Source organism: Protopterus annectens, chromosome 2.part1 (assembly GCF_019279795.1).
Source record: "Protopterus annectens isolate FY-2018-M chromosome 2.part1, PAN1.0, whole genome shotgun sequence".
NCBI classification, from domain to species: Eukaryota; Metazoa; Chordata; order Ceratodontiformes; family Protopteridae; genus Protopterus; species Protopterus annectens.
The window spans coordinates 951,222,825-951,249,491 of record NC_056729.1 but is presented as its reverse complement, the minus strand read 5'-3'; the positions used below and the strand labels follow the sequence as shown (position 1 = coordinate 951,249,491).

Here is a 26,667-nt window from a genome sequence, read left to right as displayed (position 1 = left end):
CTTTTCGGATTGTCGGTAGTCGGATGGCTTACCGAAGCCATTTTTGAATAATTAAACCAAGTACCGAAATAGTTTGATACGAAAATGAACAGACGACGAATAGTACAAGGATTAAATAAGGCACAAAACCGACAGCGAGGGACGTCATGGTCTGGGCCTAAGCAAGGAATGCAGTACGAATTAAAATCTTTATGAGGTATTTGCTTTCCACAAGTGATACAATTGTTAACTTTTACTGACATCGATTTAGAGCAAGAAAAAGGATCCCCAATGAGGTACTTAGCTTTTTTGAAGACTTTGGTTCTGAAACTCAAAAACGAAAATTTCAGGAGTCGGCCGACCGGCTCTTACAAACTGTTTCTGCTTTGGGCACCGCATGGCAAGAAAGACTGATGTAATGGTGTCGGCTGCATGCTTTATACCCGACTACCTAATGTCATGGAAGAAGAGACAGCAACCGACGCAGGACCCAAGACTTTGATAATCAGGCCGGCTGAGGGCTACCTGCAAGCAGATAACCCAAATTTAATGACTGCAACAGTGAAACACGGAAAACATCTACTTTGCAGTTAAGCCATGATAAAAAAACAAACTATTATTCCAGGTATTAAAAATCCAAAGAGGGATATTCCAGGGTGAGGCGACTCTCTTGTCACAGCTGTTATTTTGCCTCGCCCTTAACCCATTAAGTTTTCTGCTCAACACATTAGGTCATAGCTACAATTTGGCTCCCAGAAAACAACAAAGTGTAAAGACTTTTCTCTTTGTCGATGATTTAAAACTGTACAGTTCATCAGATAAGCAACTGAAAGCACAACTGCAGGTAGTCAAAACGTTTTCAGATGATATAAGAACATCACTTGGTCTTGATAAATGTGCAAAAGCAACCTTTAAAGCAGAAACGCTGCAGCATCAAGAAAATATCAGTTAGGGACATGAATGTGATACAATAAAGTTGGGCAAGAGGGAGTGTACAAATATTTGTGAAGTGAAGGATCAACAATAAAACATGAACAAATGCAAATAAAACTCAGTAAGGAATATTTTAGAAGACTTGAATTAATTCTGAAATCAGAGTTCACATCTAGGAACAAAGTTCAAGCTATAAACCAATTTGCTCTTCCTTTCCTAACTTACAGTTTTGGAGTGACTGACTGAACCCAAAAGGTGTTGGATAGATTAGACAGGAAAACAAAAAGAATGCGTTATATTCAAATGATTTATAAAAACCAATGCATGCCAAGATTACATATTCCCATTCCAAAGAAGGTATGGGCCTCCTTGAAATTGATTACATGTATAGATCTGCAATCGTGGGACTGCATACACATCTGCTGACCTCACAAGACCCACACATAGTGAAAGTTTTGAAACATGAGGAGAATAAATCTGAGATGACCTCCCTGCTTAGTCTAGCGAAGCAAATTGGCACCAAGTGGGAAAGGAAATTAAACCAGAAGTAGATAAAAATCAGGCAGCAACTGAATGTGCCAAAAAACAAAAGAAAGAATATAAGGAGAAGGATCAGATGAGAAGGCAAGAATTGTAAAAAAATGAATGAATATAGTTGCAAGTATAGAAAACTCCTGAACAACTTTGTGTTGATCAGGATCAAACAAAGGAATGGTTAAGGAGAGGTGAATTCAAACCAAAAGATGAAAGGTTAATATTGGCGGCTCAAGATAGTGGACTACGTACACTTTGGTTTACATAGTGCACCGAACATGTGGGATAGAGAGACAAATATAGGTTTTATAAAACTGAACTGGAAACAGCTGCACACCTTGTTGCTGATTGTGACATACTAATGGCAGAAGGACTGTATACTGAAAGGTATAATAATGTGGCAAGACTTGTACAGGGGACTGTACAAACATTATAATACAGAAATAGATGAAAAACACTGGAAACATGAGCCACAAAGCATCATAGAAAATGATGAAGTTTACATCACATGGGATCACCCATTACCAACAGTTCAAAAGGCAGATGAGAGAAAACCAGATATAGTGGTCCATGAAAAGAAGACAAAAGTAGCATTGATCACTGAAATTGCTACACCCAGTGTCTACAGCTTCTTGCGTAGAGAGAGACACAAAGTCATAAAACATCAGAATTTGCAGGCAGAAATGAGAGCAATGTGGAAGAAACATACCCAGACAGTTCCAATAGTAGTAGGAGCAACGGGTCTTATAAAGAAGAATCTACAATCATACTTGGATATGTTTGCCAATACATCCAACTCCGTACGAATTGCAGGAGGAGTTATTAATGGGCACATAGCAGGTGCTGCGAAGAGCACTTCTGACTGACAAAGATTGAAACAATGCTAATTTCATGAACTGTAATCATACTTTGACTTAGGAATGGGGTCCCTTCCTGTCATGGTATTAGAAATTCAAAATATCTGGAGAAATTAAAAATGGTGAGGGGTCTTTTATTGGACAATGAAGTGAAAAATCCCTTTCATGAAAGCCTTACATAATCTACATGTAAAAAACGGAACCAGAAACATTCCTAGCATGAAAGTTTGGTATGGCTGCCAGCTGAAGTTTAATAGTAAAGTAACTAGCCCCTTCCTTGAAGAGTGACAAAAAATGATAGCAGAAACAGGGGCTGAAAAGGCATCAATATTCTCTTTTAGAAGCCCAAATAGCAAACCTTTGCCATTTGCTTCTGTATACTATTTTAGTAGATGCTTTTTGGGAAGCCAACACAATGTCTCTTACAGGGGAAGCAAGTCTGGACCTCTGTACAATCATACAATCAATGGAATTGGAGAAACTAAGTGGTTAGTTTGAGGACAATTAGACTGGGAGGTACTGAAGCTCTGCTAGGTGAGACAGGAGATCCTGAGAGGGCTCCAGAATCCAAGGAGAATACTTCAGGTGAAACCAGAGACAGGAAAACCATACCTGACAAGGCCAGAAGGGGGCAATGAGGATTACTGATCTCTTCAGTCTCCTGGCTTTCTGAAGAAATGTTAGGATCAATGGAAAAGTGGGATAGGAGTAAAGGAGACCGGGGGACCAATCGTGAAACAGAGCATGCCTCTGTAACTTTCCAGGATGTGGGTTCACAGCAAAGTACTTGCTGAACTTGTTCTGGAAGGAGGCAAAGAAGTTACAGCAAGGTTGGCCCCAACAGCTGAAAATCAAGTTTGCTACTGATTGATTGAGGGACCACTCATGAGGAGCAAGAATGGATCTGTTGAATTTGTCCACCAAAATGCTGGACTTCCCCCAGTATGTTTCAAGTAGATAGCAGTCTGAGGTTATCGCCCATTTCCAGACACTCATGGCCACTGTGCACAATAAGTACGAACAGATTCCTCCTTGCTGATGTACCATACCATTTGACATGCTGTGTGAGGTGCAATAGCTCCCAAGAGGAGAACGTCCTGAAAGGCTTGCAACATCAACAGGACTGCTCTCATCTCCAGAACACTGATATGTAACCTGGTTTCTGAATGAGTGCATGTGCCTTGAACCATCTTCCCCATGAAATGCCACCCCCACCCCACCTGGGAAGTGTCTGTATTCACAGTGGCTGAGAAGGAAGGAAGAAGGAAAGGTCTGCCAATGTAAAGGTCATCCAACAAAATCCACCACTGAAGATGACTTCTGCAGACCAGTTAGTTTGATAGGGACAGATAACGGATGGCACAGAATAGACCACTGAACAGCTGAAGTCCATTGGAAAGTAGGCATAAAAAATCTTGCTAATGGAAGGAAAGTGATGGCAGCTGCCACAGACACAAGGGCTTGAAGTATCAATCTTGCCAGTGACGACAGAGTATCTAGAATAGACTGAACCTGATGTTTCAATGTCATTATGCGATGAGGGGGTAAAGAAGCCATCTGATTTGAAGTATCCAGAGCACCAATGAACTCTAGTCTCTGTAATGGAGAAGGATTCGACCTGTCTAAATTTAAAGGGATGCCAAAGGAGTTGGAGATCTGAAATAGATAACCCCTGGCTTGAGTTAGTTGATGCCTGGTTGTGGCAGTTAGGAGTCATCAAGTTACGGGAACAAGAGGAATCCCTGCAGTCCCAAGTGAGCGGCGACCACTGCCATATATTTGGTAAATACTGGAGGGCTGTGGCGAGTCCAAATGGCACAGCTCTCAACTGGTAAAGACTGTCATCCAAGAACCAACCACCACAACGAACCAAAAATAAAATAAAGGAGGAAAACGAATCCAGGCCAACACAGGTTTATTAAACAACCAGACAAAAGTTTACCTAGGTTTCGTCCACATAGGACTTCTTCAGAATACTGAAGTCACAATTAAAACCATATATATATATGCAACCACAATCAATCCAATTAAACAAAAGTAAACAACAAACTGGGGTAGCCATGGGGGCAGCCTGTGCCCCGATTTACGCAAATTACATCATGGCCTTTTGGGAAGAGCATTATTTATTTCACAGCGAGTTTTACGAATATGTCAAATTTTATTCACGCTTTTTGGATGATATATTCATCATTTGGGAAGGTGATATTGTGGTGTTGGAAGCATTTCTACAATATATAAATAACACGGTTTGGTTTTTGAAATTCACACACGAGTTTAACACACAGACCATCACCTATTTGGATGTTAGATTAACTATTGATAGCGGCAGTGGGTTAATTAAGTCTAATATATATCGGAAACCAACCTTTTCTAACTCCTACCTTCAGTTTGATAGTTGGCATCCTAAACATCAGAAAAGGGCCATCATTAAGGGACAAATGGTCAGAGCGGCCCGGATGGTTAGTGAATTTAACGAATTTGTGGACAAATTAAATTTTATGATCTCTCTATTTTTGAATAGAGGATATCCTGAGAGTCTATGTATGGATGTTTTTAAGGAAGTTAAAGGTAAAAGGGAGGTAGGCTTTTATCAATCCATACAAGGTGCAGGGGGGCCTGTTCATTCCGTTACACCTGAATCAACTAAAGGGTTACAGTTTTTGACTGTTAAGCCGTTATTGTTTGTTTCGACATATAATGGGGATTCTGATAGGATTAAGAAAATAATTAAAGTTTGGGGTTTCCTACAGATGGACCAGGAATTTAAGTCACATTTTAACAATAACCCTACGTTCATCTATCGTAAGGATTTTTCATTTAAGGATTTGTTTGAACGTTGTTCAATGCCTAGTAGTTTTTCCAATAACAGGCCTACTGGCACTTTTAAATGTGGTACATGTAAGATTTGCTCTTGTATTTTAACAACTGGTAAGAGTTTCACCATTAATCATTATTTTGTTTCAGTTATCTTGCCAAGTGTCAGGACTGTGAAGCATTTTATGTAGGAAAAACCAGTAGGTGTTTTAAGGATAGGGTAAGGGAACATCTTTTGGTCATGAAACATCTTAAAACTACCAATGCCCTAGCTAGACATTTAATTGATAATATTGGTCACTCTTAAGTTCTGTGTTTTACAGCAGGTTAAGATTGACCTCCAAGGTAGGAATACAGATGCTCACTTGGATGTTTGTGAATTAAGGTGGCAGCGTAGGCTAAATGCACATAATTATCCTGGTATTAATGAATTTAGTTCCATTAAGCCCTATCTTAAATTGAAGCACATTTTAGGGCGGTAGTATTAACATTATTATGGATTTAGTATCATTTTTTATACACATATTTATACATTTATTTATACACATTTTTTTATTTATATTTTTTGTACATTCATCAAGTCATAGCTGTTGTATTCATTTTTAGTAATATATATTTATTGTTAATCTATTTACATTTTTATTGTTAGTACAGTAGCACAGTACTAAACAGAATGCTTAAGGGTTTTACCATTTTATGTATTTATTGTAGGCATTTTAACAGTATGTATCTTTAGTGACAATGTGTATATCTTTAAGGTTGATTACTTTTGTTTAATTGTTTAATTGGATTGATTGTGGTTGCATATATATATATGGTTTTAATTGTGACTTCAGTATTCTAAAGAAGTCCTATGTGGACGAAACCTAGGTAAACTTTCGTCTGGTTGTTTGTTAATAAACCTGTGTTGGCCTGGATTTGTTTTCCTCTTTTATTTTATTTTTGGTTCGTTGTGGTGGTTGGTTCTTGGTTCGTATTTTGTTATGGAGAACGACAGTTCCTTGACCAACATTATGGATTTATTACAACGAATTAATGTTCAACTAGAGGAACATTCCATTCAAATCAAAAGTCTTACTGAGAGACATTTGCCTACATCTGTTTCATCTTCGTTGTGGAGTTTAGGCATGCCGCTCACCCAAGCCACTCCTCATACAGGTATTGTGCCGGTTACAACTGATAGTAATGTTCCCCCATTGTTTAATGGGAATTCTAAGGAAGTGCGTTTTGACATTGGTGTCAAGCAGCCTCTTGGTTTTAATACTGCACATTGGAAATCTAAGTTTTAATTTTGCGTCTGATTGCGGACCCATTAATCACAACAGTGTTAATGTGGGTAAAACTTTGGCTGAATTGCTGAAAGAGTTTGAGCATAAACTGTTTAAATTGAAGAGAACCCAGCTTGAAAACAGCTATTTAACTAGGAATATTGAGCTGGGGATGGTACCGAAAGGACTGCGAGTGTGGAGATACCAGACTGGGGTCGATGGTAATAAACCTATGTTGGATGAGCTACATGATCTTTTCAATAAGACTGGGTTAGACATTATGAATATAATGGTGAAATATAATAATATTAATATTGGAGCATTTGTTGCTGACCTTGAGACTATTAATGAAAGCATAGTTCAGGATTTACTGTTTGATCGCTACTACACTAATTACACGAACATCATCAAGGACATTGACAATAGTTGTGTGTCAATATTTAATAAATCATCACAAAAAATTAAAAGGGATATGAAAATTTATGAAGCTGGTAGCGTTTACCCCAAATCTAAGGAGGATTCACGTCGACATTCTAATCGAGGAGGAACATCCAATCATTCAAAGGAAGCTTGTGGCGTCATGACGTCAGAGGATAATCCAGAGGTCAGTATAAGCTGTGACTCTGAAGACGAATGCCCTTTCGAAGATGGTGTAAGGCGTTCGAAGAGGATTCGGAACAGGGAACCGTCTTCCAACGACGAAAACGATGTGGTTCGTTTGGGGACACAACCCAAAGTTGGGCGCCCGGGGTACAATGCTCAGCAAGGGGCTTGGAAGCCGCGCAGGTAAATCATTCCCTTTGTTGTTCGGGCAAAACATCACTAGGCAGCATGGATGAGTGTGATTTATATGTGGCAGCTGGAGATGTTAACAGCAAAGTTTTTGATGGTGCGTTTCTTTTAACGCCAAATTCACCATCTGTAGCTTTCAATAACTATTGTTGCCCAGACTGTGATTCTGATTTTTTGGACTGTGGAAACTGTGAGGCGAGTAGGGGAGCCATTTCAGTAGCTGACACCACTAGGGATGTGGTAGTTGGACAAATTCGGCACGAAGGTACTCTGAATGCTTGTGCGCCAAGTCCAAACTGTACTTTTGCACATTCCAAGTGTGTTTTACGTAGTGACATTGCTAATAATCAAAGCTTCATGTCCGATGTATGTGTGGATCACATAACGGACATCAAAGATATTGATGAATTATCGTCATTTTTTAATTATATAGGTGAAGAAAAAGTTCATTTGAATGACTCTTTACTTAATTTAAGTACCTATGATTATTTTACTGATAACAATTGTGCTGTTATTAATGATAATATAGAGGTTAATCAGCAACATGGCCCCTACATGGGTTTGTCTTCTTTCACTGACCCTGCACTAGTGATATCGAACGGGTTTAGAGGTGAATAATCAAAGTTTTCCTTCTAATGTTTCACTTAATTGTTCCTTGGATAATTTATTTGGTTGTGAAATGACAGAAGTTAAGGCTGATACATCTAATTACATAAATTTTAATATTAGTGATGTTGACAATATTCACTTGGCTGATTCTGTTCTTAATGAGCCAACGGACAGTCTTTTGAGTAGTCCCATTATTTTGGTAAATGACACACATGATTTTAAGTTATATAATTATTCAAGTGCTAACTTTGGTACGGAACATGCTAATCTTTTTTCTAAGGGATTTAATTTTGTCCCATGTAGGAAAGGTAATTTAGTTGAAACTCTTATTGATCTAAAATTATTTACAAGGAAAATGAACTTACAGGTATTTTTTGATAAAGCTAACCACTGTGATAATATTCACAATAGTAGGGGCATTTCTAAACCCAGTGTATTCAACCCACCCTTGAACCCCATGATAGCATTGTTTGATAGACTGTGTGAATTTGAAATAAGGAATATTTCAAACAGTCTACGAGGAACATTCATCTGAATATGACAAAAGATGAGCAGGAGTTATTGCAAAAAATTTATAGTACAGATAACATAAGAATAATGAAGCCAGATAAGGGCAACGGAGTTGTGAATGTTGATAACAGTGATTATATTTGTATTATGATGTCAATGTTGATGGAGGACAACTATGTGGAAACAAGTATTAATGAAATTAACATCGCATATAGGAAAATAGATCTACTATTGGAAGACATGATATTTCAGGGTGAGGTGAATGAAGTTGATTTTGAGTATATGAATAATGCTCACCCTGTGGTTAGTGGCATTTTTGGGATTCTCAAAATGTATAAAGGATTGGATAATGTGCGTTTTAGACCCATAGTTGATGGTAAACGAAGTAAAGTATGTTTTATTAGTCAATATTTGGACCACCATATGAAATTGGGTATTACCAGGTTTCCCTACATAACAAAGGACTCATGACATTTTTTGGAAAGGATTAATGAATGTGTTGTTAGTGACAATATATGCTTCCTAACCATTGATGTATGTAACTTGTTTTCGGTTATACCCCATGACATGGGTTTAGGTTGGTTAGAAGAACAATTACATGCAACTGGTGTGTATGAACAGGAACAAATTAATGTTATGGTCAAGTTGATGGAAGTAGTCCTTCAAAATAATTTTTTATTTTTTGAGGGGCATTACTTCAAACAACAAACTGGGGTAGCCATGGGGGCAGCCTGTGCCCTGATTTACACAAATTACATCATGGCCTTTTGGGAAGAGCATTATTTATTTCACAGTGAGTTTTACAAATATGTCAAATTTTATTCACGCTTTTTGGATGATATATTCATCATTTGGGAAGGTGATATTGTGGTGTTGGAAATATTTCTACAATATATAAATAACAGGGTTTGGTTTTTGAAATTCACAAATGAGTTTAACACACAGACCATCACCTATTTGGATGTTAGATTAACTATTGATAGGGGCAGTGGGTTAATTAAGTCTAATATATATCGGAAACCAACCTTTTCTAACTTCTACCTTCAGTTTGATAGTTGGCATCCTAAACATCAGAAAAGGGCCATCATTAAGGGACAAATGGTCAGAGCGGCCCGGATGGTTAGTGAATTTAACGAATTTGTGGGCGAATTAAATTTTATGATCTCTCTATTTTTGAATAGAGGATATCCTGAGAGTTTATGTATGGATGTTTTTAAGGAAGGTAAAGGTAAAGGGGAGGTAGGTTTTTATCAATCCATACTAGGTGCAGGGGGGGCCTGTTCATTCCGTTACACCTGGATCAACTAAAGGGTTACAGTTTTTGACTGTTAAGCCGTTATTGTTTGTTTCGACATATAATGGGGATTCTGATAGGATTAAGAAAATAATTAAAGTTTGGGGTTTCTTACAGATGGACCAGGAATTTAAGTCACATTTTAACAATAACCCTACGTTCATCTATCGTAAGAATTTTTCGTTTAAGGATTTGTTTGAACGTTGTTCAATGCCTAGTAGTTTTTCCAGTAACAGGCCTACTGGCACTTTTAAATGTGGTAGATGTAAGATTTGCTCTTGTATTTTAACAACTGGTAAGAGTTTCACCATTAATCATTGTTTTGTTTCAGTTACAGGTCATTTTGACTGTCACACTAATAATGTGGTTTATCTTGCCAAGTGTCAGGACTGTGAAGCATTTTATGTCTGGAAAAACCAATAGGTGTTTTAAGGATAGAGTAAGGGAACATCTTTTGGACATGAAACATCTTAAAACTACCAATGCCCTAGCTAGATATTTAATTGATAATATTGGTCACTCTTAAGTTCTGTGTTTTACAGCAGGTTAAGATTAACCTCCAAGGTAAGAATACAGATGCACACTTGGATGTTTGTGAATTAAGGTGGCAGCTTAGGTTAAATGCACATAATTATCCTGGTATTAATGAATTTAGTTCCATTAAGCCCTATCTTAAATTGAAGCACATTTTAGGGCAGTAGTTTTAACATTATTATGGATTTAGTATCATTTTTTATATATACACATATTTATACATTTATTTATACACATATTTTTTATTTATATTTTTTGTACATTCATCATGTCATAGTTGTTGCATTCATTTTTAGTAATATAGATTTATTGTTAATCTATTTACATTTTTATTGTTAGTACAGTAGCACAGTACTAAACAGAATGCTTAAGGGTTTTACCATTTTATGTACTTATTGTAGGCATTTTAATAGTATGTATCTTTAGTGACAATGTGTATATCTTTAAGGTTGATTAACTTTTGTTTAATTGTTTAATTGGATTGATTGTGGTTGCATATATATATATATATATGGTTTATTTGTGACTTCAGTATTCTGAAGAAGTCCTATGTGGACGAAACCTAGGTAAACTTTCGTCTGGTTGTTTGTTAATAAACCTGTGTTGGCCTGGATTCGTTTTCCTCTTTTATATTAAAGACTGGCATCCAGCCTATCGCTCAGATGAATTCTGGTGCACCTGTCCATTTTGATGCGTTATTATGCATCCTGTAAGTCCACACAGTGCATCGAATCATCCTTTCATAACAGCGGTAGAGTGGACTGAACCATAACCATCCAGAACTCTGACTTCTTTACATACAGGTTCAGACTGCTCAGACGTAGAATGGGTCTCAGGTTCTCAGTTTTCTTTGGCACTAAAAGAAGCGGGAGAATGTTTCGGATCCTCATTGTTCAATTGGGTCCTCTTTTTTTGCAGTAGTTTTTGAATCTCTATTACTGCAACTTCCTCTGATTGGGTGGAATGTCGGGGAGTCTCGCCTGACTTTGAGAAAGTGGAAGGAAAAAGGGAATGTAGTAAGTTCTGAATATTATGCACACCACCCATGCATTTTTTTGTAAGTTTGGTTCAGGTGCTTAGGAGTGAAAAATAACCCCACTCTACCTCCAGAGCCGAGCAGACGGGCAATGCTTCAGGAGTGCTGGTAAGGACCGTCAGAGAAAGGTTCTCTGTAGCCCTGATTTTGCAGCCCCCCTCTGCCCCTAGGGAGGAGTCTTCCACTGAAACTTCCTCCTTTGCCTCAAGAGGAAGAATCCCCGCACTGATCCTGAAAAGACCCTTGGGATCTTCAGAACCAAGTCTTCTTACTACCTTGCTGATTCCTGGAAAAAGTGCACTGAGAAGTAGAAAACTTGATCCCCATTCCAAAGCAAGTCTTTCCCCTCATGTTCACTGCGGCTTAAAATAGCTTTGACAGATGGCCCAAATAAAGAGGACCCATCAATGGGGGCATTAACAAAAAAAATGACTCCTTAAATGGTTCCACAAAATCGCAAAGCCTCATCCAGGCATGCCTTCCGATTGCAATACCTGAGGCGGACGACCATGAGGTGCCCTCCGCCATATGGGAGATGAGCCTCACGGAAGAATTTGCGAGAAAAGAAAGAATAGCCAGTTGGGGAGACACTTTTTTGAAGTCCTCCTCCGAGATCATTTCTGCAAGAGAGTTGGAAATTTCCTTGACCAGGTCTCTCTGCAAATGAGTGAAGTGTGTCAAACAGTTCAAAGACCTCAGTGCAAAGGTAGCTGGAGGTGAAGACAAGCTTACATATCTGTCCATCGCTCCTGACTCCCTGTTAGGGGGATGAACAGAGGAGCTCTGCTCAGCTAGCTTCTTTTTGGTAGCTGCTGCCCCAACCATAGCATCCACTGGAACACCCTTAGTCCAAAACAGTCTGTCCTTGGGGGGAGATAAAAATTTACTGGGGCGCTTGGGGATGGTTCAATAGCATCCTGCTCCCTCCAAGCCAGGAGACAGATCAGGTCCATTCAGGTCATCCACTGGGGGGGGGGTGTCACCCAAGATAGATTTGGCCTACCCCCAAAGCCTCCAAAAATACAGACTCCTCAGCAGAAGGATTTTGGGTGGCTGAGCCACCTCTTTGCCCTAAGGATCTCTAAGATGTCTCTAAAGGGGACATCATCTGAAGGTGGTCTTGGGGATCCTTCTCCCTCATCGAAGTCAGTGTCTCTGTGAGGGACTCCAGAGGGGAGTCAAAGTGCCTCCTTTTGCACAACTTCTTAAGATAAGCCTCCTCTGAGGGATGATCAGAACATGCAACAGAAGATGGGGCTCCCTCTAGGGGGAGATCTCGGGGACTTCTTGGGATGGGCTGACCCTGGACAAGCATGACGGACTCCGTACTCGGATCCAAAGGGGGGGACAATGGGGAGGTTTAGAGGTAGAAAAGGTCGGATCTCTTGTGAGAACAGAAAACCCTTTCCACAACTTCAAAAGTCAACGGACCCGGGGTACAGCGTTGTGGGTAGAGGGAGGAGCTTGAGATTAGGATCCAAGTCTGCAAATTGCGGCTGAATCAGATCAGGGGGTCGAATCCGGGACCCAGCAGTGACGAAAAATGAAAAGGACATAATCAGATCTTAGTTTTAAGCCAACTTTCCTGAAGAGGAAAATACTAAAACAATATTGAATGGAAGTTTTTTTCCCTAAAATTAACTTACCTGCCCAGCAAAAGAACAGCACAAGCAAACTATTGATCCTTAAAAGTCTCAGAGGAGCTTACTGTTTTGGTGGCAGCAAAGGTCTGAAGGGCTTAGCACCCAAACCGGTCTTTCAGTCAGCTAAGCTCCACCTACCAAACAGTTTGGGTGTGTGGAAGGTAACCTGAAGCTTTGGAAGCTGGCTAGCTATTACATGATATAACCCATACAGCAAAGGCTACTGAAGCACTGGTCAATGATGTTAAAGACAGACATGAGGAAACACCAACTGACACACAAGAATGCCAGGGCTGTGAGCTTAACTGCCTAACACAATGCATCAATGTAAGCCAACAAGATGTGTTCAAAGCTCTTAGAAACAAAGCAAAGAAAGTCTTGGCAGGAGGAAGATTGGACAGAAACCGTGAGAGATCTAGATTCAACATTCAAACGGACTGAACAACCCACAGATTTTACTCCATCATTATTTTCTTAAATTCTGCAAAGTGATAACAGCAACAAGGTCAAAAAGCCATATAACACATTATTTAAGAAAGCAAACAAATACTGAAAAGAGAAAAGGACCACAGAGATTGGAGAACATCTACCATGAGGGCTGAAATAAGTGGACAACTGATTGCTTGCACCTTTATACAACAGAAGAAAGTCATAACAGCACTGACAGTCACAGATACTAGCAAACAGAAAGAAATAACGACATATAAGCAATGGTATATGACCAGCTGCCACAGGTACGTCAACTGAAGACTTTTTATTTCTTACACCAAACTGTCTAAACTACAACCTGCCTCACCTTGATCTGATTTCTCCTCCACAGAATATTTAGATGTTTGTTCTCTCTCTTCAGATTGATTCAGGAGGTTCAGATCCTTCAAAAGTTCTGTACAGTCTTTTGGTTTATGAGAACTATGCTGTGCAATCACAATCTTCTTTATGTCCTTCAATTCCTCATATGAAAAATACTCCATCAACATTGGTTGGAAAACCTGCATCAAGGATGAAAAATAGTGTGATTTCACAAATGCAAGCCAAGAGGCAAAGTCAGCAAATTAAAATGTTTGCTAACATCACAGTAAATGTTTACAGGCAGTTCTTTGTGCATGTCAACCCTAAAAGCAGACTTATGAATAGTACAATCACTGCTGCAGTATCACCTTTTATGCTAACATCAGTTTTTCTGACTTGACATGTAGATTGCTTGACATCCTCAGTGCAGTGGACATCAGCACTATACTCTGTAGAAATAAAAAACTGCAACCTTATGCTATCTTCAGTCCCCAATGCTACGAGTAAATATTTTCACCAAGTAAGCCTGCCAGTCCCAGTGACGCAGCCAAGTCACAGCTGAGGCACCACAGAAATATACAGGAAGGTGTCTACTATTCCATGTCCACCCTACTATCTGGTTCTCACAAGAAGAATGGGAGCTTACCTAGGGGGCCTAGAGGGAGGAGACCTTACTGCAGCAAAGACTCTAGTATCCGAACATTTATTGTTATGGCAAGTATCCCCGCATTGCAGCTATGGTATCATTCATTATGCCTGGAAACACTGCTAAATGAATTTACCATTGGGAGAGGGGTACCTAACTTCATACCTAGCAAAGCAGTGCCTACATACCCTGCAAGACAACTCTGGCAAATTTGCCATGCTCCTACGCTGCTTGGAAAAGGAGTTGATGGTGGCCCAAGTAGCTGTTTCAGAAACACTCTGGGCTGACTCATTCTAAAAAGGGCCATCATAGCAGACACTGCCCTGGTACAGTAGACTTTTGGCATGCCCTTGGCAAGGTCTTAACATAGTGATCATAAAACAGTACAATACACTTGTTTTTTTGACACAAACTGTAAGCTCCATTTTTAATTTAATCATATGGTACAAGTACGCAAAGTACACCTCAAAAAAAAGGGCCGCCCAAAATGCAGAAATTAGACTTGTATAGTCATGACAACTTTATATAATCCTATGCATAGTGAAAATAAAACACAAAAAATACACATAAAACTAAACATGGTTATACAACATACATTGATCAGATTTGTATTTTAAATTATGTTTTTAAACATCTTTACTAAATTATCACTTAAGATGTAAGCAAACGGGTCTACTTCTATATATTGAAAAGCCACGATACCGAAGAGTGGAAGATCGAGATGACAAGGATGAAACTCAATCACGAACTGTGCAAGTATTCCCAGGGCAAGTAAACACTTGTCCAACGTGGGGAATTATGCCCTTTCACCACTGTAGTGCAATCCTGGAGTTGGTATATACAGTTAGGGGGTATGGGGGGGTGCCCCTAGGTGGGTTTTAGATGGTGCACGATGTGTTAATGTTGTGTTGGGCAAGTGTTTACTTGCCCTGGGAATAATTGCACAGTTCATAATTCTGAGTTTCATCCTTGTCGTCTCCATCTTCTGGTCTTTGGTAATGTGGATTTTCGATGTACAAAAGTAGACTCAAGCAAAAATACAGTTGTGTACACTTACCATAAATGTAGATGTTAGAGTATATTCACTGTTGCAGTCATCACACTTGGGTTATCCTGTCAGGGGTAGCCCTCAGTAGGCCTGAATACCAGAGGCTTAGTATTTATGCGTCAGTTGCTGTTGCTTCAGGACTGACATCAGGTCATCAGAGGTATAAAAACAGGCAGCCAACACCATTACATCAGTTTTTCTTGCCCCAAATGTTAGGAGCCCCCAAATAGGGAGCTAAGTTATGGTGGAAAAATACCACCAGTAAAAAGTAAATACCAACAGTCCTGTAAGGGGCGAGTAAGAAAGAGAGAGAGAGAGAGAGAAGGGGGCTGGAGGGTGGGAAACCAGGACTGCAACAGTGAATACACTCAAACATCTACATTTATGGTAAGTGTACACAACTGTACTATGTTCTTCTTGTTTCACTGTTGCAGTCATCACACTTCGGTTGATTCTCAAAGTGGAAGAATGGGTGGAGGCAGTCAAGAAGAGTTTGGGATGGCTAGTATGCCCTGCAAGACTGCTGTTGCAAAGCCTACCCTGGATTTGGAAAAGACAGGCAGGTGGTAATGTTTGGTGAAGGTATGAACAGAACTCCAGGAAGCAGCTTCCAGAATGTCCCTGTTAGGGACTCCTCTGAGAAAGGCTGTAGAGGTAGAAGTTGCCCTAGTGGAATACGTTATGACCCCCTGAGGGGGTGGTTTCCCATGGTGTTTGTAACAGAAATGGATACAGTGTGCTATCCATTTGGAGATGGTTTGTTTTGATAGGGCCTTGCCCTCTGCCCCCGATTTATAGCTGGCTAGTAACTGGTCAGATTTCCCGAAGGGCTTAGTCCTATCCAGGTAGAATCTGAGCTGTCTGTGCACATCTAAGGAGTGCAGGATCCTATCTCCCTTATTTTGAGGATTAGGGAAAAAGGTGGGCAATGGATAGATTGGTTGAGAGCCACACTGAACACCACTTTAGGCATAAAAGTAGGGTTAGTCCTGAGAGAGACCCTGTCACCATGAAAAATAATGAAGGGTTCCACAGCCATAAGTGCTTGTAGCTCAGACACTCTTCTAGCTGAAGTGATGGCCAGAAGCAAGGCTGTTTTCCAAGAGAGGAATTTAAACTCTGCTGACACTGCAGGCTCAAAGGGAGGTAGCGTGAGCTTTTCCAACACAAAATTAAGGTCCCAAGCAGGGGTGGGGGCTCTTCTTGGTGGCCTTAAGTTGTTAGCCCCTCTCAGGAACTGTTTGATGAGAGGGTGAGAGAACAGAGGTGGCTCAGTGCTGTAATGAGCAGAGATGGCAAAGGCATGGATCTTAATGGAAGAGAAGGATAGGCCTCTGTGGAGTAGGTTTGCTGGGTAATCCAGGATGAGAGGTAAGGAGGGTTGTGCTACATCCGCTCCTTTAGAGTGAATCTGGGAACAATACCTTTTCCACTTAGCATAAGATTTCCTTGTGCTGGGTCATCTGGCTTCACGTATGACATCCAGCACCTGCTTGCTTAGGCTGGCCACTGGAGGAGAATTTAAGGAAAAAGCCAGGCTGCAAGGTTCAGGGTCTGCAATTGCAGATGCAAGATCTGTCCCTCCTGCTGAGTCAGGAGGCTTGGGATCTGGGGTAGGTGCCATGGTGGCACTAGTGACGGACTGAGCAGTAGTGGGTACCAGTGTTGGCGTGACCAGTCTGGGGCAATCAGGATTGCCCTTGGTCTTTCCTGCCTTATCCTGAATAGTACTCATGTAAGAAGAGGCAGAGGGGGAAATGCATAGACTGAGAGGTTTGCCCACTGGAAGGATAGGGCATCCACTTTCTAGGCCTTGCTGTGAGGTACCCTGGTGCAGAATTTGCTGAGCTGGTGTTGGTAGGAGGAGGCAAATAGGTCCACCTTCAGGGTACCCCATTTCTGGGCTGGAAAGCTGAAGGTGTTCTGGTCTAAATGACACTCGTGTGGGTCTAGGAGATTTCTGCTTAAGTTGTCCGCCAGAGAGTTTTGTTTGCCTGGCAGGAATTGAGCTTGCAGGTGAACATGCATGGCTGAGGCCATGTTCCACAGGGTCATGGCTAGCCTGCAGAGTGGGTTCACCCCTGCTTGCTGATGTACCATATCACTGTGATATTGTCGTTTTTTTATTAGAAGGGGCACTGGTGAGAGTAGGGATCTGAAAGCTGTCAGAGCGTGCTGAACAGCTAGCATCTCTTTTTGGTGTGCAGATGAATTTGATTTGGGCTCCAATGGCCCTGAATGCACCTGCTGTCCAGATGTGCACCCCAGCCATAGTCTGATGCATCTGTGGTTAGGGTCTGGGCGGCATGAGGTTGTGTAAAGGGAAGTCCCTTGTTGTGGTTGCATGTTGCTGCCCACCAAAGAAACTCTTTCCTTAGACAAGGTATTATAGGTATGATGGTTTCCAGGTCCTGAGAATGTTGCCACCAAAGACTTTTTAAGTACCACTGAAGTTTCCTCATATGCAGTCTGGCATATGGAATTAGTAGAATGCAGGCTGTCATGAACCCTACAGCCTGCAGGATTTTTTCTTGCGGACAGCCGGGTTCTGGTGGCCATATGAGCAAAGTAGCCTGTCAGATAGGGTTGTTTTTCTGGAGTAAGGAATGCCATTTGGGATGCTGTGTCCAAGCTTGCTCCCAGGAATACACTTTTTTGACTGGGGACTAATTTGGATTTCTTTTCGTTAACAGCGTACACCAGGGAGGTTAGAAGGTCCTTTACAAATGTCAGGTGCTGCAACAGCATTTCCTGACTGTCTGCCTGAATAAGGCAGTCATCCAAGTAAGGGTAAATCTGAAACTTTGTCTGTCTGCAATAGGCAATGGCTGGAGCCAGGCATGTTGTGAAAACTATGGGAGCAGTGGATAAGCCAAAGGGAAGTGCAGAGAACTGATAATGCATAAATCCTGCCCTGAAACGTAGATATTTCCTGCAAGAGTCCCTGACTGAGATGTGTAGATAGGCCTCCTTTAGGTATAGGGTGGCTAACCAAGAATCTTTGGTCAGCACAGGGAGAAGCTGCTGAATCGTGAGCATTTTGAATTTTGGTACCACCAGGAAAGTGTTTGGAAAGGACAGCTATAACATTGGGAGCTAGGACCCTCTTTTCTGGGTACCAGGAAAAGTCTGGAATAAAAACCTTGGCCTATCTGTTCTGCAGGTACAGGCTGGAATGCCCTTATGGAGAAAAGGGACTGAACTTGGCTTTGTGCCTCTGCCTACTGGTTTGGAGGAAGGCGTGGGAAACCCTTTTGGGGCTGGCAGCATGTGAAAACAACATTTTTACCCCTGGGATACTATGTCGAGGACCCATCGGTCGTTGGTGATGGAGGTCCAGTTTTTTGCATGGTGGGCAAGTTTTCCTCCTAGGGGCACGAGCAATTAGGCAGAAGTGAGGAGTGGAATTGACAAGTCAATGTGAATTCTTTCCGTAAGGGGGTGGCTTAGCATTCCCTGTTTTAGAAGTGGAGGTACTCCATTGCTTAGATCTCTGCATACCCTGAGACTGTAATCTAGGGGGGGGGGGAGTCTGTTTCCCCTGGGTCTAGTTTGAGATGGCCTTGAGGGGGCTGGAAAGGACCAATGTTTAGAGGGGCAATGCCTACGGAATCTTGGAGGCTGCACTTGCAAAAAATCTGACTGTCTGCATAGACTTGGCCTTTTCTTCCATATTTTTTAAAACCTCTTCTGCTTTGGTGCCAAACAGATTGTCCTTGTTCAGAGGAGCATCCAATAATTTTGATTTGACATGGTCTGGCAAGGTCTGCTCCTTAAGGCAGGCATGCCTTCTAAGTACAGAACCTGTGACTGCTGCCCTGCAAAATGCTTCTAGGGCGTCAAACTTACATTGCAGGGTATGCTTGCTGACTTGGCTTGCAGAATGCATAATCTCCTGCAATTATTTATTTTCTGCACAGTCAGGAAAGGTAGATCATTTTAGTTCCATAGTATGTTGCTGGTATTTCAGCGTGTGGAACTGACAGTTCAATGCTCTTATGGCGAGAGTTGCAGAAGTGTATACTTTTTTACCTCATCTGTCTAAAGCTCGGGAATCACTGTCTGAAGGGGTGGGATTCTTAGCTGTAATAGCTTTTTTATTCCTTTAGGTCCTTGGGAGAGGACCTCTGGGTCAGCAGTAGGATTTTTGAAGAGAATTTTGTGAGAGTCAGTGACTCTATAGTACCTGTCAGATTTCCTTGGAGCAGGGGGTAGAAGTGTCAGACTAGATTCCATAAAGACATCATCCACAACATCCAGAACAGGAGGGATAGCTAAGGGTCTGTGATGTGGTATATCTAAAAATTCCCCGAGTCTCTTTTTGGACTGAGGATAATCCTGGCATTCCCAGTGGAAATGCTCTATCAAAGTATGTAGGGTTTCACCAAAAGAAAAATCCTCTGGAGGGGATGCAGAAGGAATAGATTCCTCTGCATCTGAATCCTCATAGGCAGATAAGGACATGTCTTCATATTCGGAAACCGCAGAGACGGACTCTTGGTCAGATAAAGCTGCTGGGGACAACTCTCTTTCTTTTAGCAGAGTAAATGATCAGGCATTCTGCCATTTTAAGCATTTGAGATTGTGGCAAGGAAGCAGGCGCTTGAGTTTGGCTCATCTGTTTTTTAGGTGCAGCTCGTATTCTTGGCCTTAAAAACTCAGCAGTTTTAGAAGGAACTGAAGACGCGAAGGAAGTCGTTGGTTTGTGTTGAATATTGGTAATGTGAATAACTTCCTCAGAAGCCGGTGCCTGCACAGTGGCTCCAGACCCATCCAAGGTAGAGACATCCACAGGTTCCATAGTCAAACAAGAGTCTCGCAGCATACCAGACTCCGAATGGGTCTCGGTTGCGGCCTGCGAATCCATCAAAGCGGACATCAGGGGGTGCGAAAGCACTTTACTGAGTGCCGGCAAACTGGCGACTAGCTTAACGGAAGCGTCGTCGGCAGTTTTGGACCTGTCCAGTCTGTCTCTGTCTTTATCCTTAAGTTTTTTCTAAAGATCAGTAGTCAGCTGGCTTACCGAAGCCATTTCGGAATACGGAGATAGAGAACGAAAGTATTTAGCTACAGTAAGGGCCCGACAACAAATAGTTTGGGCGTTGAACAAAGCACAAAACTGACAGCGAGGTACGTCGTGGTCTGGGCCTAAACAGGTGATGCAGTAAGAAATCTCGGTGTAGCATTTGGTTTCCACAGGTGAGACAATTCATTTTTTCTGACATCGGTTAGAGCAAGAAAAAAAGATCCCCAATGGGGTACTTAGCTTTAAAAGACTTCAGGATGATTCAATTTCAGAAACGAAAACTCAGGTAGCTGCTGACCGGCGGCACTCATGCGAACTGCTTCGGGCTCCTCGGCAAGAAAGACTGATGTAATGGCATCGGCTGCCTGTTTTTATACCCCTGACGTCAGTCCTGAAGTGACAGCAACCGACGCAGAAATACTAAGCCTCTGGTATTCGGGCCGACTGAGGGCTACCCCTGGCAGGATAACCCAAGTGTGATGACTGCAACAGTGAAACAAAGAACATCCTCTTCCATTTAGGCAAGTAGGAGCTCCAAGTATTAGGTTTCCTGGTCTCCTGCAGGACTAGAAGCATGTCCTCAGAAAAAAAGGTGCCTAAAAGGAATCAGAAGCCTAGCACCCACAAGGTCAGGTTCACTGTTGCTACATGTGGATGAATTAGAGATCCCTTGTCTTTTTTAAAGTAGATCCACCCTGTGAGGTAACTTGTGATAACTGCCCTTGGCTAACTCCAGAAGAGGGAACCAATGCTGTCATGGCCAAGAGAGAGTCATCAACAAGATTTTTGGTTTGTCCTTCTGTATCTTCAGCAGGACTTACTGAATTAGGGGGAAAGGGGGATGCATACAGAACGATCCCCTTCCATGAAAATGACAGGGTGTCCACCTTATAAACCAGAATTCCCTGACTGTGGGCTCGGTTCCGACCCTCGGAACTGACTCTGTCATTATTCCAGCTAGCGCCTTCCAAAAACTCTCGAGCTAAGCTCTACCCACAATGCTCCTCATCAACTTACCTCAGACTGAGTTTGCAAACTATTGTGGCAGACAAGAAATAAAGACAAGAGACCATATCTGTACCCCTATTACGAAGCCAGTCTTTGGGAATATTCGATCTACCAAAAGTTCTAAAGGCAGGGGGAAAGAGGGAGTGAATGTCAAGGATTAGTGAAGATCGACAACACAGAAGGAACATTATGGCAAGACAAAACTTCTTTATTTGATGTTGTCAATCTTCATATAACCCTTGACTGTGGGACAGAGTCCTTAGCTACCTGAATCTTGGGAGGTCTCACAGAAGAATATTCCTGAGCACCATCAAACTGAATGATGCACATCCCCTAGAGACCTGGTCCACTTTGTAATGACTAATAAAGGTATGAAGAGATGCCCATGTTGCCACAGCACAAATATCATCTAAAGAGGCTCTGGCATGAAAAACTGCAGATGTTGCTTTAACTCTCATTGAAAGTGCTTTAGGTTGTGATGGGTGGAGACTCTTTTTACTGTAAACAAATGTGATACAGTCCTTAAGCCACTTAGCTAGAGTAGTTTTAGAAACTGGACTCCCCAAAGAAACTGAAGAAAAAGCAATAAAGGGCTGGTCCAATTTTCTGATCTCCTTTGTTCTGTGAAGGTAGAAACATACCATCTTGTAAATGCAAACAGTACTCCCCCTTTACTGGAAAAATTGGTGGAAAAAAAGACTGGGAGGTGTAAAGACTGACAGATACGTGACTCGGAAATGACCTTTGGTAAGAAAGATGGATTTGTTTGGCGGGAGACCCTGTCCGTATGAAAAATCAAGTAGTGGGGTTTGCAGGACAAGGCTTGTTATTTTCGATATTCTTCTGGCAGAACTGCTAGCTATAAAAAATAAGGTTTTCTAGGACAAGAACTTTAAGTCACAACTTGCTGAAGGTTCAAAAGGGGGAGAAATCAGAGAATGAAGTACCAGATTCAAATATTGACTGGCTCCTAACCGGAAGCGCAAGAATCTTCTGGACCGCTTGTCCATTTTAATACGGTTAATGCACATGCAGAAGAGCTACTAAAGCACATCCAATCGCCTTTTTCCCAAGAAAGGAAGTATAAACGAACCAAGACCATCTGGAATTTGGTTTGACTGAGGTCCCAAATTGGTCTCCAGTCCCTGGATTTCTTTGGCACTAAAAAGAAACTTGAGCAAATTCCAGATCCTCACTGATCTGGTGGGACTGCCTGGATGACTCTTGTCAAGCAGCTTTTGAATTTCTAAAGACTGCTGCCTCCCTGTGACTGGGTGGAACATCCAGGATTCGTCTTGGTCTTTTTGGTTCATCTGACGGGAATGTTGCAACCTCTGGTAATAATCCTCTGCACCTATTTGTCCATTGTTATTTTTATCCAGGTAGATTGGTGCAGGGATAATAGGCCCCCGATTGCCTCCAGAGGAAGGCAATTGGGCCTCTTTTCAGGAGCGCCGGTAGGAGTTACCAGGGAAAGAGTCCTTGGAACCCCGATACTGCGGGACATTTCTGCCTTTTGGATGGCATCTTCCATTACTGCCCTCTGTCCCAGGGTAGGAACTGGGGGAATCTCCGGTCAAGAAGATGGACGTGATGTTTGGTCCGACAGAGAAGGCAAAGACTGTGTGTCTGTAATGGACAAGTCCCTCTCCATAGCCTGAAGAGCAGGTCCCCCCGTAGAGGAACCGGAGCCTGGAACTGAAATAGACTCCTTTGGAACAGAGGTCCCATCCCGCACCAAGGAAGCCACCTCAAACATAGAAGGCAGGGTCGAGCTTACACATGCCAAAGCCCTGAGGGGCATGGAAAGCTCTGAAAGTATCGAAGTCAAACCCTGCCTCGCAGAACAGACAACGAAGCCCTAACCCCACCTGATGTCCGGTTCTGACAAGCCGGAGGAACTCAGGGTAACTTACTGATGTCAGAGAAGAAGCTCTGACCGGCACCAAAACAGTCTAAGCAGGGAAGGTCGGCAGCAAGGTCTCTGAACTCTCAGCTGGAGTCGAAAGGAGGAAAGTACAGTTTTGTACCTACCATAAATGTAGATGTTAGAGTGCTAATACAGCTGCAGTCATAATAGATGGGTTTTCCTGCCGTCAGGCGGGTCCTCGGTCGGCCGAATTCCAAAGTCTAGGTCCGGCATCGGTTGTCGTCGCTTCTTCCCTGACGTCAGTGCGACAGGGGTATAAAAGAACCAGCCAACGCCATTTTCTTCAGTTTTTCTTGCCCCAGATGTCAGGTGCCGCCAGAAGGAAGGCAATACATGAATTTATGTAATAATGTAATGCAATATAATCAAAAAACAGTAGTTGCAAGCAAATACACCATAAATGAATACCCCAATCAGGTTGTATGAGGAGGTGTTAGCCATTAGGCCTGTCCCAAGAGGGGAAGGAGGGAGGGAAACCTGGACTGCAGCTTTATTAGCACTCGAACATCTACATTTATGGTAGGTACAAAACTGTACTATGTTCATCATGTATACAGCTGCAGTCATAACAGATAGGTAGAATCCCAAAACTAAAAAAGGGGTGGTAGGCACTAGGTGGAACTAGGAGGAGCCAGGATGCTCTGCAAGACTGCAGTGGCAAAGCCTGCTCTAGATTTGGAGTATAATGGTAGGTGATAGTGCTTGGAGAAGGTATGTACAGAACTCCAAGTGGCTGCTTCCAAAATATCTTTGGTAGGAACCCCCCTGACGAAAGCTGCAGAGGTAGCTGTGGCCCTTGTGGAGTGAGATCTGATGCCTGCAGGTACAGTTTTACCATGAAAAGAGTAACAAAAGCGTATGCAGTGGGCTATCCATTTGGAGATTGTCTGTTTGGAAATTGGCTTCCCTTGAGCTCCTGTAGCATAGGACACAAAGAGTTGCTCTGATTTTCTGAAAGGCTTTGTTCTGTCCAAATAATAAAGCAGCTGTTTGTGAATGTCCAAGGAATGTAGTAGTCTCTCCCCTTTGTTTTGAGGAGTAGGGTAAAAGGCAGGTAAGTGGATAGCCTGAGTCAAGGCTACCCTGGATACTACCTTTGGCATAAAGGAAGGATTGGTTCGTAAGGAAACTCTGTCCTAATGGAAAATGATGAAAGGCTGCACAGCCATGAGGGCTTGTAGTTCCGATACCCTGTGAGCTGAGGTGATAGCCAGAAGGAAGGCTGTTTTCCAGGACAAATATTGCAGTTCTGTTGAAGCAGCTGGCTCAAAAGGAGGCAAGGTCAGTTTTTCTAGAATGAAATTGACGTCCCAAGCAGGTACTGGTGTTTCCTTGGGGGTTTTATATTCTTAGCCCCTCTGAGGAACTGTCTTAAGAGGGGGTGAGAGAATAAAGGAGGATCAGTGTTGTATTCTGCAGAAATGGCTGAAGCATGGATTTTGATGGAGGAGAATGAAAGTCCACTGCTTAACATCTCAGCTAGGTACTGTAATATTTGAGGTAAATTCAGTATTCCAGGATTCTGACCCTTTTTCTCATTCCAGGCACAAAACTGTTTCCATTTTGCGGAGTAGGCTTTTCTAGTAGAAGGCCTTCTGGCCTCCAAAATGACATCCTGCACCTCCTTGGAGAGTAGGGTCTGTTGTGAATTTAAGGAATCTTCCATGCGGCTAGATTGAGCGTTTTCAGCTGACTGTGAAGAGTTTTGAAGTTGTGCTGAGTCAGTAGAAGAGGCATTAGAGGCAGGATGCATGGTGGGGAATGCGTCAGGCTCCTCAGGAGTGGGTACCAGTGTTGTCTTGGTCAGTCTGGAGCAATGAGAATCATCTTTGGTCTGTCTGCTCTGGTTTTTAATAGAACTTCGGGCAGCAGAGGAAGAGGTGGGAAGGCATAAACTGTCATTGTTGTTCAACTGAAAGAGAGTGCGTCCACTTTCCAGGCCTGTGGATGAAAGGTCCTTGAGCAGAATTTTGCCAATTGGTGATTTCTGTGGGAGGCAAAGCGATCTATGTCTGGCCTTCCCCATGCTTGAATTATCTTTGTAAAAACTTGAGGATGCAACTTCCATTCATGTGGATCTGTCATATTTCTGCTTAGGTTGTCTGCCAGCGTGTTTTCCTTGCCTGGCAAGTACTGTGCTTGAAGTTCGATTTGTAATTCCAGAGCCATGTTTCCAAAGAGACATGGCCAGCCTGCATAGTGGGTATGAATGGGTTCCTCCCTGTTTGTTTATGTACCACATTACTGTGGTGTTGTCTGTCCTTATCAATAGCGGACCTGGATGCAGTTGGTTTTTGAAAGCTATAATAGCATTTATTACTGCCAGCATTTCCTTTTGATTGATGTGTAGGTGCTTTTCTTTTTGGAACCATTTGCCCTGAATGCACCGATCTGTCATGTGCGCCCCCCAGGCGTAGTCCGAGGCGTCTGTTGTGATGACTTGATTTGCTTGAGGCTTGTAGAATGGGAGACCTGTGTTTCTTTGGCATGCTTGAGCCCACCACAGAAATTCCTTTTGAAGACATGGAATCAGTGGTAATATTGTTTCCAAACTGTGGCTGTGTTGAGACCATAGGTTTTTTAGGTACCATTGAAGTTTCCTCATATGCAGCTTTGCACATGGGATTAGTAGGATGCAAGATGCCATGAATCCCAGAGCCTGCAGGATTTTCCTTGCAGTCAGCCTGGGGAAAGTTGCCAGTTTACTGAAGTATTGAGTTAGTTGCCCCTGTTTCTCTGGCGTGAGGTAGGCCATCTGGGTGTTTGTATCCAAGTTAGCACCCAGGAAAATTATTGTTTGAGAGGGTATTAGCCTTGATTTCTTTTTGTTGACTGTGTATCCCAGAGAATTCAACAACATTATTACAAAAGCCAGATGTTTCAGAAGTATGTGCTTGTGGTCCGCTTGGATCAGGCAGTTGTCCAAATATGGGTATAATTTGTATCCCTTGAAGTCTGCAGTAGGCAATTACTGATGCCAGGCATTTCGTGAACACTCTGGGCGCAGTAGATAAGCCAAAGGGCAATGCAGAGAATTGATAATGGGTTGAACCTGCAAGAAATCTGAGGTATCTTCTGCAATCTTGTCTGATTGGGACATGCAGGTATGCCTCCTTGAGGTCCAATGTTACCAGCCAAGACTCCTTGCCCAGCATGGGAAGAAGCTGCTGTAATGTGAGCATCTTGAATTTTGGCACGAGTAAAAATGTGTTTAGGATGGATAGGTCCAAAATAGGTCTCCAATCTTTTCCCTTCCTTGGTACCAGGAATAGTCTGGAATAAAAACCTTGACCCTGTTCTTGTGCAGGTACCTCTAGAATAGCTTTCATGTCCATGAGATCTGAAATTTGTTTTTGTGCCTCTGCCCTTTGATTGTGTGGCAGGTTTGGCATGCCTCTCATTTTTGGAAGGGTGTGA

At 42.2% G+C, this 26,667-nt stretch overlaps 1 protein-coding gene across 1 annotated transcript in view; it reads right to left on the bottom strand.

Moving 5' to 3' along the window:
• The window catches only part of FBXL5 (F-box and leucine rich repeat protein 5), a 2,105,165-nt gene that overhangs the window by 1,479,193 nt on the left and 599,305 nt on the right, over positions 1–26,667 (bottom strand). Inside the window, exon 4 of the mRNA XM_044062581.1 lies at positions 13,600–13,792. Within this exon, the coding sequence (XP_043918516.1) occupies positions 13,600–13,792 (193 nt within the window). The remainder of the gene's footprint in view (positions 1–13,599; positions 13,793–26,667) is intronic.